Here is a 17,568-nt window from a genome sequence, read left to right on the forward strand (position 1 = left end):
TCTCATGAACACGAAGCAAGAATGTTAATAACCAAACCAAGCATGAGCCCTATTCACTTCTATAGTAGGAAAAAATAATACTATGGAAGTGAATGGGGCTCCTGAATGGTTTGGTTACAAACATTCCTCAAAATATTTTCATTCATGTTCACCAGAACAAAGACATTTATACAGGTTTGTAACAACATGAGAGTACAACATGAGTAAATTATGACAGAATTTTAATTTTTGGGTGAACTATAAATCCGATGCGGTCAAAAATTTGGGTGCACTTAACTTGTGTGCTGGTGCACCTAAAAAAAATGTTAGGCGCACCAGTGCAAAATGTTAGTGTAGCCCTGTAGTAATTGTTTTTTTGGAAAGTAATAACATGTTGGCATCTGGTATTTATATTTAGTTATAAAATTAACTATATTTGCAGAATTTTTATCACCCGACATGCTTGTGATCAAGCAGTGACAGACAATGCACGTGCAGATAACTGTCACAGAACTGGCAGTGTTCAGGACAGCAAAATGGCTAGCATTAAACGAAAAGTTGATAAGAGAGTGCAGAGTTTTCAAAGAACAGTGGACCAATAATTATTTTTTTGTTCAGTGTGAGGACCGTGCACTTTGTATTATATGTAAAGAAAGTGTGGCAGTTTTCAAAGAATATAATCTGTGTCGTCATCACGAAACCCGCCACAAAGGGTATGCTAGCTAGCGAGGGCAAGCAAGAGAAGACAGGATTCAAAGGATGAACGGCGGACTGGCTGCGCAACAGAATGTATTTCTTCGACAAACTCAGGTAAACCAGGCTATCAAGGTGTTCAGGGTTGCTTGATAATTACAGACAGGTGTGTTGGAGCTGGGTTGGAACTGAAGTCTTCAGGACGGTAGCCCTCCAGGAGCAGGGTTGGGCACCCCTGGTGTAGGCCAATCAAAACGTCATCCTCTTCTCCACTTTGGCACGGAGGTCGGCCATAAAAGATCTTAGTCAGTTGTCTTATCTGATTGACTGGACACTTAGGGCCCTATCTTGCACCCAGCGCAATTGACTTTGTCAGTGATGCATGTATCATTCGTATTTTGCAACGGCGCACAGCGGTTTTTCCCTCCACAGACGCACGTCGACAAACTAGGGAATGAACTTGTGCTCCCTGGGCGTTTCAGCGCAAAAAAAGAGGCGTGTTCCGGCGCAAACCATCCCTGATGCTATTTTGCAGTTTCAAAAAACAATTGTGCCACTGACCAGAAAAAAAAGTTTAAAGTCAGTGGCGCGTTGCGCGTTGTTCATTATGCTATTTTAAGGGCGCATGCTTGACCATAATGTATAGCGTGCACAACGCGCATACACTTTGCATCTAATCTACACAGATGCAACAGTTATTTTTGCAAATCATAAATTGTTACACTAAAAAATATTAATACACGAGATAAGGGGAATCATAGTGGTGAGCATTGTGGTGATAGTTTTTATTTATTGTGTGGCTGCGTTAAAAAATTCTCATGCAAATAACGATTAAAATATTTTCATAAGTTTGTTGTGTGGCTGTATTACGTTTATTTTATGTAAATAATAATTTAAATGTTTTCATAAGAAACCTTAATGTATATGAACTTGATTTGTTAGTCTACTTTGGGGTTGGACCTTGCTTGCGTTTCTTGGGTCTGATTTCAAAGCCCCCAAACCCTTTCAGCGGTGAGGGTGGACGCAGCGATGTCCTCTGCTGGCGTCAGGTCCTGAGGCAGATCCACCTCCCGTTACACGGCGTGCCCGATTTATGCTGGCAAGCTTGGGATTTCCCCGTACAAGGACGTCGGTCTCCTCGGCTGTGAACCGCTCCTGGCGTGCGCCTGGTAAATCCGTCATAATAATAGCAACCCGCCACGGAACTTGCGCCCTTGCGTTTAAAGGGAATGTTGGATAGCGTTCTGATTGGTTTATTTGACGTTACGCCCAAACCACGCCTATGAATAATGAACCTACTTTAGACCAACCCCTTATTGATTTGCGCCCGGCGCAAGAGTTATTTCTCACGCCGGGAAAATAGCAACAGCGCCCAAGATCCGCCCACAAACTCACTTGCGCGTTGCGCTTCGCACTTGCATTTCAGATCGTTAAAATAGGGCCCATTATGTTAACCCACCAAAATCCGGTCCAAATGTAGCTATTGGGGAGGGGTCTGGAATGCTTTGTTGTACGTTTTGGTTTACAAAACGTACAACACAAACACACGTTTTGGTTTAATCATTTGTAAATAAATTGTTATATATGTTTATTATTTTTGTGTTATATTAAACTGTGCCTGTCAAAATTATTTGCAGCTGTGTGTTTTTAGTTTTGACCGGTAGTTCCCTTTCAGTCGGTCACTACGACGTCACGTCGTGACCGACGAATTGGGAACTCGCTTAGAGAGACCAATCTGCTTCGTACTCTACTAAAACGCCAATGAACTTGGCATTGAGATATTTGCATAATGCTGGCGCCGCCCCGCCAGGTGCGTATATAAGCCACAGGTGCAAATATGGAAATTAGCTTTTTTCGCTTCGAAAGCCGGCATTATCTGCTACTGAGAAGCTACTCTCTGCTCTTCTGGGAACGGTTGCTGAAGTTGATTGACAAGCAGTACTGACACAGCGGACGCTCGCAGTATTCCACTGCTCTGCATCTTTTTTGTTTTGAGTTTAGTGTGTGCGTTGCCTCTCCCTGTGCGCATCATCAGCTGAGCACCTAAGAGTGATTTCCCTAAAGAGTGATACGTGAGAGCTCTGTGTCTTTTTAAAGACAGCCACTCTCTCGTATATTCGGAGATCAGCGTCCTTTTCAGGATAGCTTTTCCTCCGTGCGATCTTGGATGCGAGAAGTACAGGGATTCCAGTGACGGTCACGAGCGCTGTCTTCGTGCTATGGCATCGAGCACTCCGAGGCTGCGTTCGTGGAGAGCTTTTGCTCTCTCTGTGAGAGCATAACCCTCTTGGATTGCGGAGACGACTGTCGTTTCTACGGGAACGGCGTCCGCGCCTTTGCAGTGCTGAACGCCGCCATGGTGCGGCTGTCAAGCGCTCGCAGGACGCTCTTCGCATCACTACGCTGAGTAGGACGGAGGATGCGTCCTTCACCTACCGGCCTTCTCATCCTCAGCCGGTTGAGGCTCCGGTGGAGACTGCAGAGTCGTGTTCTGCGATTTCTGCCGAATCCACTGGACCTCCTTCTGGTCCCGTCACTTCTACAGCATCAGAGGGGTGCCCATTTTTTTTTTTTTTTCTCCGAGGCGGAGTCTTCCCGGAGATGGCGGCCGTGCCCGCTCGAGCGGCGGAAACGGTAGAGTTGGAGGGGTTAATCCCTCTCCGCCCGAACCGTCCCGCCCACATGATTGGTACTTCGGAGCTGCCCGGGCCTCTACGGTCCTCACCTCCTGTGCCTGCCTTTCCCGACAGCACGAAGAGCGGACGTGATTTGCGGCCGTCTCGGCCGTTCAGCTTCACCCCTCATCTCCCTCACTAACGGAGCCGCTAAGGGGGGATCCCTTCAGTTGAGCGGGGGGTTGCGATGCAGCTGCGTTCCTGGAGGGACCTCCCAACCCTTCCCTCCCGTGTTTGTATAGACAGTCGTCCGGTTACGGGCGCTGCCCATCAGGCATGCGGAGACGCGGCTTCAGCCCTGCACGCATTAACGTACTGCAGGTTCACCAAGCGAAGGCTTTAGAGATATACGAGGGAAGCCGCGACCTTCAGTCGTGCGATGTCCACCACAGTGTTCAAGATCGCCACCTTTGGCTATGTCTGGCTTATATGACGGAACAACTTCATGAATGCTCCTGTCTCACAGACCGGCCTCTTCGGCGAGCCCGGGGAGTCGTACAGCTCCGCTGCGCAGACTGAGGCGATCTCCTAGGTCGTGCCCCGGCGGATGAGAGCTGCCCTTGGTCCACCAACGCCGGCTCCTCAGTCTGCCTCTCGCCGTCGGCGTCCTGCGGCGGCCACCTCTGTTCTCCTCCTCGGACCCCATCTCGGCAGCGCAGGGGAACCGGTCGTCAGCAGCTCGCCCCGCCCGCTTAGCCGCTTCCCGTGAAAATCGGGAGTTTAAGTGGCCAGAGACGGGCGACCCGGAGTGGCAGAGGATCACTCTTCAGGAGACAGTGATTCGCTCCTTCCCCCGGTAGAGGGTCGGGTGGAAAATCCTGGTTTGCATATGTTCCACCGGCTGTCCAGCCGGTACCCACTTAACCACACATAAGAGTGCATTCCTCTTTCCTCTCCAGGTCTCCGGAGGATCGAGAGAGCCGTGGGCGTACACCTGCTCACTCTACCTCTCCTCTATCGCCAGCGGGTGTCCTGAGGAGTCCGAGCTCTCCACTGAGGAGACCGGACCACCAGCACCCTCATCGGAGTCTGCGCTCTCCGCAGAGGAGACCAGACGACCGTCACCCTCAGCGGGCTCAGGTCAGTGTCACACACACACACATACTGTAGATGTTTATGCTGTCACAGCAGACGCACCGGCAGTCCTACCTGTCTCGCTTCGCTGCCCCACCGCGGGTACTTCGGTAGTGTCGTTAATTCTCCTCGTACGGTCCCTGGATGCTTCGCTTCAGTTCCCAGCCCGTCTCGTTGGGTTTTACGCACTATCCGCCTCGGTTACGAAATACTATTACCGGCACTCCCCCAAATTCACGGACATTCGTTTCACTATAGTGAAAGCGTCCGATGCACATGTACTGCGTGCAAAAGTCGATGTCCTGCTGGCGAAGGACGTTTCGAGCCGGTCCCTCTTACCGAGAATGATGATAGGGTTTTTCCAGCCTTTATCTCATAGTACCCAAAAATACGCGGTGGGTTACGACCGATTTATTTACGCACCGGCTCTACAAATGTGATCCTTTAGGATGATACGCCGAGGCTCGTATTTCAATATTCAGATCGGTTTGCAGCATAGACCTGTAGACGTGTACTTCATGTGTCCATCTCCCCTCGCCTTAGACCGTTTTTCGCTCTGCGTTCATGGAGTGGACATACTAATACTAAGTACACCATTCGAGCTGTCTCTCTCTCCCCGTGTCTCCATGGAAGTGCTAGTCACGGCATTTAAATCTCAGAGAGAGAGAGCGTTGTTCGCATTCTGCTTATATTTACGTCAACTATAATGGCTCGTTCTTGGCAAACGTGCGCGAACACAGAGATTTAATGCTTCAGCATCTCGCTCGTTAAGTCATCAGGTCAGCTGGGAAAAGAGCAACTTTGCCCCGTGCAGAGGATCCTTTTCTCAGTATGGAAATAGACTCGATCGATTTATTGGCGTGTTTTACAAGAGCGCGCAACCAGTCAGTTCTGACTTGCCTCGGTTTAATTCGAGGGAAGTACGCGGTCCCTCTGAAACAATTTCAGAAGCTCCTGGACATATGGCAGCAGCTGCGGCGTGACATCTGCTCGAGCTGCTTCATATGAGACCGCTTCAGCATTGGTTCTACGATCGAGTCTCGAGGAGAGCGTGGCGCAATGGCATACACCGTGTAACCATTACACCTGCGTGTCATTTCTATTTTACCCCGTGGTCAGACCCAGCATTTCTGATGCCTCTGAGCGGGTCTCCTGGCATTCTGTAGCATGCGATGCCCCCAGCACGGGATGAGCAGCCACGTATGACGAGCTTGCAGTCTCAGGGGTGTGCATAGCACCCCAACTGCCGCGAGCGGTGCGCTGTATATCTGGGACTTGTACGCTCCGCTATGGAGATGCGAGGGAAGGATGTATTAGCCGACACCGACAACATTGCGACTGTTGCGTTATTTACCGTTAAGGCGGTTGTTGCGCTCTCGTCACCTGTCGCATCTCGCTCGTCATCTCCTCCTTTGGAGTCAGAAGCATCTGAGGTCCCTTCGTGCCATTCACTTTCCGGGTACGCTCAAATACAGCTGCAGACGCGCTTTCCCGAGCTGCGCGCCCCGGAGAATGGCGACTCCACCCCCAGACGGTCCAGCTAATTTGGAATAAGTTCGGTCGTGCGCAGATAGATCTATTTGCGTCACCGGACGATACCCACTGTCGCCTGTTTTATTCACTAACCGAGGACAGCCTCGGCGTGGATGTGCTGACACACTGCTGGCCGCGGGGGATGCGCAAATACGCATTCACTCCAGTGAGCTTAATCGCACAGACACTGTGCAAAGTCAGGCAGGACGAGGAGAGCCTTTTATTAGTCGCCCCGTACTGGACGACCAGGAATTGGTTTTCAGAGTTAACGCTCCTCGCGACAGCCCCTCCCTGGCGAATTCCCCTAGAAAGGACTTTCTTTCTTTAGGAAGGGGCACATTATGGCACCCGCGCCCCGACCTGTGGGATCTCCATGTATGGTCGTTGAGTGCGCGCAAGGTTTAGGTGATTTATCGCAAGCGGTATCTAACACCATCGACGCGGTACGAGCACCGTCCACAAGACGGGCTTACGCGCTTAAATGAGACCCTTTTCGTCACCTGGTGCTCTTCGCAACGCGAGGACCACAGAGAATGCTTAACATTGTGCTTTTATATCTTCAACATAGGTTAGATGGTAGGCTGTCACCCTCCACCATTAAAGTTGATATCGCCGCTATTTCTGCTCATCACTCGCTTATTAACGGCAGATCAGTTGGCAGCATGATTTGGTTATTAGATTTTAAGAGGCGCTCGCAGGCTAAACCCCTCGCGCCCTCCCTCTATTCCTCCTGAGACCTGTCCATGGTGCTGAAGCCCTACTACAGGTTCCGCGTTCGAGCCTTTGCAGTCTGCGAGTCTGAAGTTTTTGTCAATGAAAACTCTGACCCTGCTAGCATTGGTCTCCGTGAAGAGAGTAAGGAATTTACATGCATTCTCTGTTGACGATTCGTGCCTTCAGTTTGGTCCTGCTGTCTCACTGAGACTCAGACCAGGCTACGTGCCCAAAGTTCCCACCACTCCCTTCTGAGATAAGGTGGTGAGCTTGCAAGCGCTGCCCCCCGGAGGAGGGCAGACCCAACCATGGCTTTATTATGCCCCGTAGCGTTACGCATCTACGTGGATCGCACACAAAGCCTTAGGACCTCAGATCAGCTCTTTGTTTGTTATGGTGGTCAGCAGAGAGGGAAAGCTGTCACTAAGCAGAGGATGTCTCATTGGATAGTTGATACTATCGCCCTTGCTTATAATCTGCAGGGCATTCCTTGTCCATTTAATTTGAGAGCTCACTCTACTAGAAGTGTTGCCTCATTTTGGGCATTCGCTCATGGTTCCTCACTAACAGACATCTGCAGAGCTGCTGGTTGGGCGACACCTAATACGTTCATTAGATTTTACAGTGTTCGTGTCGAGCCTGTCTCCTCTCGTGTTCTTTCCTCGTTAGGGGAAGCACAGAGAACAGGCTCGCAGGTCGGCTTGCAGCCTCCGACTGCTGCTCCAAACTGAGCTCAGTATGGAAGGCCTTCGAGGCAAAAACGCGTAATAAATTGTTTTGCCTTCCTCCGCTGCCTTGGCAGCCTGATGTTGCGGAGCATCCGCTGCCAGCCTCTCACTAGCTGCATCCTCGCGAACCTGTGTTTGGCTCGGGCATCCACATTGCGTCCCACCGGGTTCCTTTGTGAGTATTTTTCCGTGGGGTTAATCCTACTAGCCCACGTTTCCCTCAGCAGAGCACTGCTTTGCTTACACAGCCACGGCTGTCATTTATACCTCAACTACGGTTGACTTTCGCCCACCAATAGCCCTTAACGGGGCGGTGGCTTCCGCAGCGTTCCTATACCGCTCAGATAGGGCGCTTCCCAGTCGCTGGCACTACTGTGGGGTTAAAGGAACATCTAGTGCCCGGCCTTCTGCCTTAAAACCTAATTCTCCTTATCCTTAAGTGGAACCGGAGGGCTTTACGCAGTCACTGGAAGAGGTCAGCCCTCAGTGGCGTTTTGGTAGGGATTCCCAATTCGTCGGTCACGACGTGACGTCGTAGTGACCGACTGAAAGGGAACGTCTCGGTTACGTATGTAACCCTCGTTCCCTGAAGGAAGGGAACGGAGACGTCACGTCCCGTCGCCACAGGGCTGCTCCCTGCTGTTTATCGGCCGGTCACACTTTCCGGCTTTCTCAGCGAAATGAAGCTAATTTCCATATTTGCACCTGTGGCTTATATACGCACCTGGCGGGGCGGCGCCAGCATTATGCAAATATCTCAATGCCAAGTTCATTGGCGTTTTAGTAGAGTACGAAGCAGATTGGTCTCTCTAAGCGAGTTCCCAATTCGTCGGTCACGACGTGACGTCTCCGTTCCCTTCCTTCAGGGAACGAGGGTTACATACGTAACCGAGACGTTATCCAGACCATTCTCACCAAAAAGCGTACAAATGACACGCAGTGTGATTATCGTGCAATAGATACGCCAAATTCCGGTTTTGCGTGCATATGATACGCCAGCCCTTCCCATTCACTTATATGGCGAATCGTTTCGTGTCGTTTTATTTATTGTTTTCTCATTTGTTTTCTGTTTTTTTACCATTTTCGCTTGGGTTTAGGGTTAGAACAACTTTTTGTTATTTAAAAATGACATCCTAACCCAAAACCCATCTCTAACCCCAACTCCAAGCGACCATGGCTAAAATATAGACAAAAACATATAGAAACCTGTATATTAAATAACCTGCTTAAACAAATCTGAAATCTAACCCTAAACCCAAGCGAAAATGGTTTAAAAAACAGAAAACAAATGAGAAAACAATAAATAAAACGACACGAAACGATTCGCCATATAAGTGAATGGGAAGGGCTGGCGTATCATATGCACGCAAAACCGGAATTTGGCGTATCTATTGCACGATAATCACACTGCGTGTCATTTGTATGCATCTTGTGAGAATGGGTTGAGTTATCTGAACAAACCTTGGAATGATGCTGGCCAATCAGAATCAAGCATTTTAAAGTGCTGTGTAATAAATAAGAATGTATCTAATCACATCTCATTACAGCCTCAAGTTTTCTGTCTCCTGGTTTGATAATTGGAGTGGGTGCTGGACTGGGTGTCATGTTTTTGATAATTTTGGTCATCCTGATCTACAAAAACAGAAAAGGTTTGAATCTTCTGCTCTTTCAGAATTAAATGTGACACATTTGCACAGACAAACCCTAAAGGTAAAGTGTGTGATATCTGTCATGTTCAAATACTATCTAGCACACACCACAGTTCAATATATAGAGATATCTAATTAGTAAATAATAAAAGTAAAGATAATAAAGGTCATGTAAACGTATGTAATGAAACTAAATGTTGTATCTTAATGTCAGATCACTGTAAGCTATATATTGTTTATAAGCTTCTAAGCATATTGAAAAGCTTTTTTCACTTGTAATTCAGCTTTTTCTTTAAACTTGACCTTTCACGTCTACTTTTAGCTCAAGGTGTGGCACTACCTAAGTTGTTTTATGTTTGTCCACACAATGGTAGATTTTAGGGTCATGTTGAAGTGTTAGGATAGCCTGTTTAGAGCCACAAAAATGACAAACTTCCACTTTAATTTTTGTCTCTCTGTCATCCTCAGCTGTCAGTCAGAACATCAGTCAAACATCAGATCAGAAACAAAGTGAAGACGATCCACTGCAGTCTGGTCAGTCTACATTCATTATGATCACATGCATTTATAGTCATATGAAATATTTAACTTTATTTTTCAGTTAATGTCAACATGTTAAACAATATTTCTATAAAGACTTTCTTTCATAAGATATAAAGCATTTATAGATGATCTCTTGAAACTATTTATTATTTTATTCCTTCATTACAGGAGATGCTCATATTTATGACTCTGTTGATTCAACAAATAATAAAGACACAAGCGCAGGTAATGCACAGTATTAATGTCATTTAATGTTGTCATCTTATAAAATGTTTTTTTATTAAGGGTCAAATTATTTTCCTTTCTCAGTGTCTCAGGCCGGACCCAGTGATGTCCTTTATTCACAGGTCAGCTTCAAGAAAAATCTCAAGAAGAAAGGTAAATACAACTAGAAGAGTAAAACTAAAGACTGAGAGGAGAAAACTCTTAATAATTTCTTTATTCTTCATTGTAGACAATAAAAGTGAAGATGCTGATGTTACTTATGCTGATATTGAACTGAAACCTAAGAAAGAAATGAAGAAAAAGAAAGAAAAGAAAGGTAAATAAAGTTTTTAAATTATTTATTATTCATTGTTATACAAACTTTCCAGAGCTGTTTATACACCGTAAATTTTTTTGCTGTAATTATGCAGCTGGTTGCCAGTAAATTAGTGTAGATTTTAATGTATGTTACTGGCAACAGTTTGATCAAAGTTAAATGAACATTGAACATTAACAAGTTTTTGTCTTTACAGAATAAAACTATAAAACAACAGCCTCAGGCAAAGCATATGGGAACCAGAAATCCTCATCAATCTTTTTCTGTTTTTTTTTTTGTTTGTTTGTTTTCCAAAATGCTTTGCATGAGGCTGTTATTTTATAGTTTATTTTGTGAAGACAAAGAAGACTTATTAATGTGTTATGTTCATTTAACTTTGAGCAAATTGTTGCCAATAAATAACACAGATTAAAATCTTCAGTAAGTTACTGGCAGATAGCAGACAGTTTTGAAACAAACTGGAAATGTTAGGTTGCTTTTAATGAAGTTCCCCAACTCAGCAGCTTGGCTTTTTTTAGGGAGTACCAGTGCAGGTGGTGATGCTCTCTACGCTCAAGTGAACAAGAAAAATGGTAAAGGTAAGATCAACTAAAATAATAAACAATAATGAAAACAGCATGAGCATCATTCAGTGTTTAAGAATAAAAAATAACTACTGAATAATTTAAACTAATTTTAGTTTTTTTGCATTAATTCGTTGTTGGTTTTTTTCAGTTGCTTCTGGATCTGATGATGTGACTTATGCTCAGATTAAATTGAAGCCCATATGAATAAAAGAAAGCAATACATTTACTAATATTTAATATCATCAGTACAAACCTTCATGTGCTTCAGAGCAAATGCTTGCAAATCTTTGATTCTCTAATAGCATCAAACTTTAAAACTGTAAAAAAGCAGGATATACTGCACAATGAATGGAAATATTAGGGTTATAAGAGTTATCTTTTTATATGTCGTCTTGATCTTTATTTGTTTGATGGGTGATATTCGTATGGCAGCTAGTTAGTTACAGCCATAACATTCGTTCTCATCATTTCTACTGAAGTGTCATATGATAATTTTTGCTTTGCCAGTTACAGTAACAATCATCTAAACCTGAAGAGTAAAAAACATATTTGTTTATTATTATGTCTTGGTTTGAAAAGTTTAAAGAAAACATTACTTTATATGTCAGGTTGCTTATTATTATACTTAATGTTGTATGAATAATGTAATACTTTAAACGGAGTGAGGCCTGAGGGTCTTCTTTTGTATAGTGATTACATTTGACATACTACACTCACCCAAAGGATATTAGGAACACCTGTTCAATTTCTCATTAATGCAATTATCTAATCAACCAATCACATGGAAGCAAAAATGCCTTGTTGATGCTAGAGGTCATAGGAGAATGGGCCGACTGATTCAAGCTGATAGAATCAGCATGTTTATAGATAGATATATGATACATAGCAACTTTGACTGAAATAACCACTCATTACAACCGAGGTATGCAGCAAAGCATTTGTGAAGCCACAACACGCACAACCTTGAGGCGGATGGGCTACAACAGCAGAAGACGCCACTGGGTACCACTCATCTTCACTACAAATAGGAAAAAGAGGCTTGAATTTGCACAAGCTCACCAAAATTGGACAGTTGAAGCCTAGAAAAATGTTGCCTGGTCTGATGAGTCTCGATTTCTGTTGAGACATTCAGATGGTAGAGTCAGAATTCGGCGTAAACAGAATGAGAACATGGATCCATCATGTCTTGTTACCACTGTGTAGGCTGGCGGTGGTGGTGTAATGGTGTGGGGGATGTTTTCTTGGCACACTTTAGGCCCCCAATTGGGCATCTTTTAAATGCCACAGCCTACCTGAGCATTGTTTCTGACCATGTCCATCCCTTTATGACCACTAAGTACCCATCCTCTGATGGCTACTTCCATCAGGATAATGCACCATGTCACAAAGCTTGAATCATTTCAAATTGGTTTCTTGAACATGACAATGAGTTCACTGTACTAAAATGGCCCCCACAGTGCCAAGATCTGAACCCAATAGAGCATCTTTGGGATGTGGTGGAACGGGAGCTTCGTGCCCTGGATGTGCATCCCACAAATCTCCATCAACTGCAAGATGCTATCGTATCAATATGGGCCAACATTTCTAAAGAATGCTTTCAGCACCTTGTTGAATCAATGCCACGTAGAATTAAGGCAGTCAAACACAGTATTTGTATGGTGTTCCTAATAATCCTTTAGGTGAGTGTATGTCAGGTTGCTCATTTATATTTTGTTAATGTTGTCGGAATAATGTAATACTTTAGACGAAGTGAGGCCTTGAGTTTGTCTGAGGGTCTATTCTAGTCATCTTCTTCTGTATAGTGATTATATTGACATATTATACTGATTTGTTTCACTTTATGCAATAGTTAAGTGAAGTGTTTTGTGAAAATTAAACCACTATGATTATGCTTTCAGTTCTGTCTTCTTGCCTAATTATGAACAAATGTTTTTTATATACTGTTATAAGTTAAAATGTGTTATGCTAGAGATTGCAGTTGTGTTATGTAGAAATCTACTCACATCTTTTTATTCAAGTTATAGGTTATCTGATGTTTGCTGTATTTCAAATCTATATTCATGTTACAGCTCTCTTCTTAAAGTAATCTAGTTGATAAAGTTGCATATTTTTATTTTTTATAAAAAATCTACTAATATATTTGTAGTTCCTGTGAAATATTTTTCATTTTGAGTTAATTACACCTATTATCTATTATTAAAGTAAGTAATATTTCTTACTTATCATGCAGTAGGCCTACTTTCTCTCACACTATAATTATTTATGTTTGTTTCAACATTAGTGTGTGTGTCTGTGATGAGCTGTCTTAAAGTTTTTCTCCTTTAAGTCACATTTAAAACAAATATACAACACAACACAATACAATGTTTATTGATATAGCACATTTAAAACAAGAAGTTGAAGTTGAACAAAGTGCTGCATGGAATATATTGTACAGAATAAAGCAACAATAAAACACGAAACAAGACTACAAACAAGAACACACAAACCCCAAAACAATAAAACACAAACCCCAAAATAGATAAAGTCGGTGCAGTTTTATATAAACATAGTGCTCCTTGTCCACTTCACTTAAACAACTTAATTGAAGGATTTTTCATTTTATCATGTTCACTCTTTTTTAATCCATTCAAGTTGACAAGAGCTATTCTTGTTGTATAAAAGTAGCATTAAAAAACTGGCAGAGGATTTACATTTCCCAGCATGCTTTGCATGTGGCTGCATTAGGACAGAATTTTAAAATTTATTATGTTTTTTATGTGTTTTTCAGCAAAAAGAAATACTTGTTACATTTGAAATTTTCTTGGAGATTTAAGAGTTTGTAATGTTTTTTTAACTTTGTGGTTGTCAATGTGCAAAAGAGTGTTGTGCTCATGATGTGTTGTTTACAAGATGGCCGTAATTGTTGTTCCCTCATTCAATGAGCAATAACTATGCTGGTGTCTGTACTGTAAGTCTCTTCTTACTTACTAATCTTGTTTTGAGCTTCATAATGTTTGACTTGTGTGTATCAAAGAAAAAATAATTAAGAGACTAGTAAATATTGACCTGCGTTAACAGCAGATCAAGCTTTGCTAGATGTGTAGATTAAGTAAATTCAACTTAAACTGTACACATAAATGTAAGGAATACATTTATTAATAACTCATTTTAAATAATAACAGGTTGACATTTACAGTACAGTTACAAACTCAAATTAAGGTGAAAATCCTCAGTTAAACTTGTTAGGTTTTTACAGTAAAGACTGTTAAAGCAAACTGAAGCAACACATTCTTATGGTGTGAAGTGAACATGCTGCAAAAATCAAGTCTGTCCGTGCCTTGCAAACATCTTAACGCAGACAAATGAAACGCTGTGTGATATTTTCAAAACTGTGAAAAACGCTCATTTAACATTCAGATGTACTCGACTTTCTTCAAAACCAGTCATGTTTTCTTAGAAGTTGGTGCCTTTGTAACCCAACTAGGCTACTAAAAAAGAAAATAAAACCTTTGTTTCTGCCTCAGTAAAACTCTTTGTTCACGACAGACGTGTGATCTCAAACTTCTTTGCATATTCTCCCATTGTTACTTTAAATGAAATCTTGCTATTTATATTAAAGAAAAAATATAGATTTTAAAGTGAGCATTTAGGAGAATTTAAGCTTTTTAACAAAAAATCTTTTGAAATGAAACCTGGGCATTTTTTATCCTGAATCAAAAGTCTTATCTGAACGGCTTTATTTCACACATTTATAAAAACCTGTTGTGAGAAACATGGCCAGCATTTGTCAGCTTTATTGCAGAAGTGTTTTCTTTACTAAAGAGACCAGTTCATCATTTTATACAAACTATAGTACTTTTACACGCCTGACCAAACAGTGGATATTAACTGAATGATTGTGATAAGATCCATTTTTTTATATATATAATTTCTGTAAATCATGATATAAAGAGTGTTTTTAATGAGGTGAGTTAAATAATGCTTCCATGTATAATTCTGTATTTTATGACCTTATGTAAATGTAACATCTGTCTAGGGACTGCAGGTGGAAATTAGCATTTCTTTGCTATAACCTGGCACATGCCATCTCTTCTTTTTTAGATTAATGTTCCCTGTGCATTGTCCCTGATTAAGTATGTAAAAATAAACTCATTCATTCATTCATTCATTTACAGCTACTCAACATTATTTTCCTGTAAATGTGCAGTTTAAAAATTTTTACTGAGGAAAAGAGATCATGACTTCCGTGTTAGATCCTCAAGATGGGACAAGATGTTTGCTTAAAATCACAAAACTCTGGGTTTGTCCCTTGGGGACACTGAATATTCAGTAATGATGAACCATCTTTATGATCTCTGTCATAACAAATAAAAGCTACATGCTGTGATTATTGCTTATAAAGAAAATATCACAACAGCATTCTGAAAATGAAAGCAATGTTATACCATAGGGCAGTTTTACAAAAGAGGATTCTTACTGATGATCACTGATCGCCACCTACAGGTGTAATGATGTAAACATCACTAACTGAATCAGTAAAGAATTAGAAGTTTGTGTTTTTCTGTACCTTTCTTTTCCTTTATAATTTTAGTTTCACATACAAGGCATGAGGCTAGTTCTAGACTAAAACACATGTTTGAGCTTCTCAACAGAAAATAACTTGCACTGACAGATCTTAAAACATGCTAGTGCCATTAATTTGTCTCAAGATACACATCAGTAATATATTTTTCTAAGGCATGTTTATAAAAAAAGCTTAATCATTTTAATTCAACTAAGGTCTAGTCCTTGCTTTAGCTAAGCCTTGTTTGCAAAACCAGACCTTTAAGTTTTAAATTTAAGTTATCTAACATAAATATTACAAATCACGTACAAAATATTTTAAATAAATGTATGAACCAGCCAATGAGGCTTTGGCCGCTGTTAGATAGTTGTTCAAAATTGTAATTTGTCTTTTTTTGGTTTGAAATAATTTATTGAAACAATGAGGAGTTTTGGGGAAATCAATAGACTTTAATCAACTACTTTTATGAGTTTGGGTTTTTAACAACTAGATATTTTCATGACTCAGTCTAAATATTTAAGTACTCAAGTGTACGATTTCATGATTGTTTAATCTTCCAGAAACATATTATACCCCAACCTTAACCGCAAACCATAGCGAAGTTTTAAAGTTTGAGGGCTTGACATGAACATGCTATCATTATGTAAACAGATTCGAAACCAGGGGTGTGTCCAGGAACTTTTTTGTTAAGGTGGCCAGGCAGGGCATTGTCATTTAAAAGATATTACATACAATTTACTGTACTAGCAGCAAAGCATGTTATTTAAGTTGTTGATCCACTGTATAGTTAGAACTGCTTATCTTGACATACAGTACAGTATAGAAAAAAGTATTGAGATGCCCTCTTCTAATAAACTATCTTTCCCACTAAATCCAATCTAAACAAATTTTAATTGTGCAGTATGATGTAAAGAATTTCTTTCATCTTTGTTATAGAAGGGCCTTTATCTTATACTAAATGACCGTACTCATGTTTAAGTTATTGATTGGTTTGGCTATGTTTGTCATACCACAGTTAATCCGCTGGGTTCAGTTCTGGGCTTTATTTGCAAACAAGTTCTTAATCATTTCTTTTTAAACCTTGCTTTACGCACAGGGGCATTATCAAGTTTGAATTGAAAAGAGTCCTGCCCAAACTGTTGCTATAAAACTAGAAACACACAATTAGTAGAATAACATAATATACTGTAGCTTTAAGATTATTGCCAACAAAATTGACCTAGTCAAACCTGTTCATTAGAAGGGGGTGTCACAGTCCTTTCAACCTTTTGTCACTTATCTTATTTTTTCGCTGCTTCTTGTATGCTGCATGCATCCCTGTACATCAGAGCAGTGTTTTGTAATAGTTTTACTAAAATACTTCAGTTTTAAATAATAAAGACATCCCTCTTCATAGTTTTCCATCTCTATTGCTTTCATTAATAATAATAATATTAATAATAAACTTTCTTTTCTATAGTGCCATTAAATATAGATCTCAAAGCACTGAACAACAACAAATAATACATTGTATAAAATAATACAACAAGCAAAAATATGAACAGATATACAAATCAAAACAACAACAAATAAAATAACATAATAGCAGCAAGCAATAACATATTACCACGAAGAGGACAATTTAAGGCTAATAAATAATATGTAATATAAAAACATATTATAATATGACCTAAAACATAATGTGTCATCAAAAATATTATGCATTTTTTGACATTTGAAAATAATGTATAAAGCAAGGAAATAAAGCATAATTTATTCCTTTAAATATGTATTATTTTTAATATCTCAGAATGTATTTTTATAATCTATAATCATCAGTCATTTATTCTGTTTTGTAGATGCTGTGATTTTGGACAGTCCTGTTCATCCTGTGACTGAAGGAGATAATCTGACTCTACACTGTTTATATCAAGATAAAAACCCCTCTAACCTGACAGCTGAATTTTTTAAAGATGGATCAGTGGTGCAGAATCAGACTACAGGAGACATGATGATCATCTCTACAGTCTCAAAGTCACATGAGGGTTTCTACTACTGTAAACACCCAGAGAGAGGAGAGTCTCAAAAGAGATGGATTTCAATCAGAGGTGAGAGTCTATAGAAATGCTCTCAAGTGATTTTGTTTGTTGTTGTTTAGATATACTGCATAATAACATGTGTTTCAGTTTCAGCAGCTTCTCAGATGAAGACCCGTAGCTTCAATGTGATCACTTTTCTGCTGGCAGTTTGTCCATATCTGTTAGCGACAGTCGTGCTGGTTTTTAAATGCTACAGATTGAGAGGTGAATTATTTGTCTGATTTATAAGGTCGCTTTATTTATTACAAC

The 17,568-nt window shown here is 41.3% G+C and overlaps 1 protein-coding gene across 1 annotated transcript in view; it reads left to right on the forward strand.

Annotated features, from left to right (window-relative positions):
* Positions 1-17,568, forward strand: part of LOC135769179 (leukocyte immunoglobulin-like receptor subfamily A member 3) — a 199,657-nt gene that overhangs the window by 177,751 nt on the left and 4,338 nt on the right. The window contains exon 10 of the mRNA XM_073813746.1: positions 17,416-17,523. Within this exon, the coding sequence (XP_073669847.1) occupies positions 17,416-17,523 (108 nt within the window). The remainder of the gene's footprint in view (positions 1-17,415; positions 17,524-17,568) is intronic.

This window comes from Paramisgurnus dabryanus, chromosome 3 (assembly GCF_030506205.2).
Source record: "Paramisgurnus dabryanus chromosome 3, PD_genome_1.1, whole genome shotgun sequence".
Classification (NCBI taxonomy): Eukaryota; Metazoa; Chordata; class Actinopteri; order Cypriniformes; family Cobitidae; genus Paramisgurnus; species Paramisgurnus dabryanus.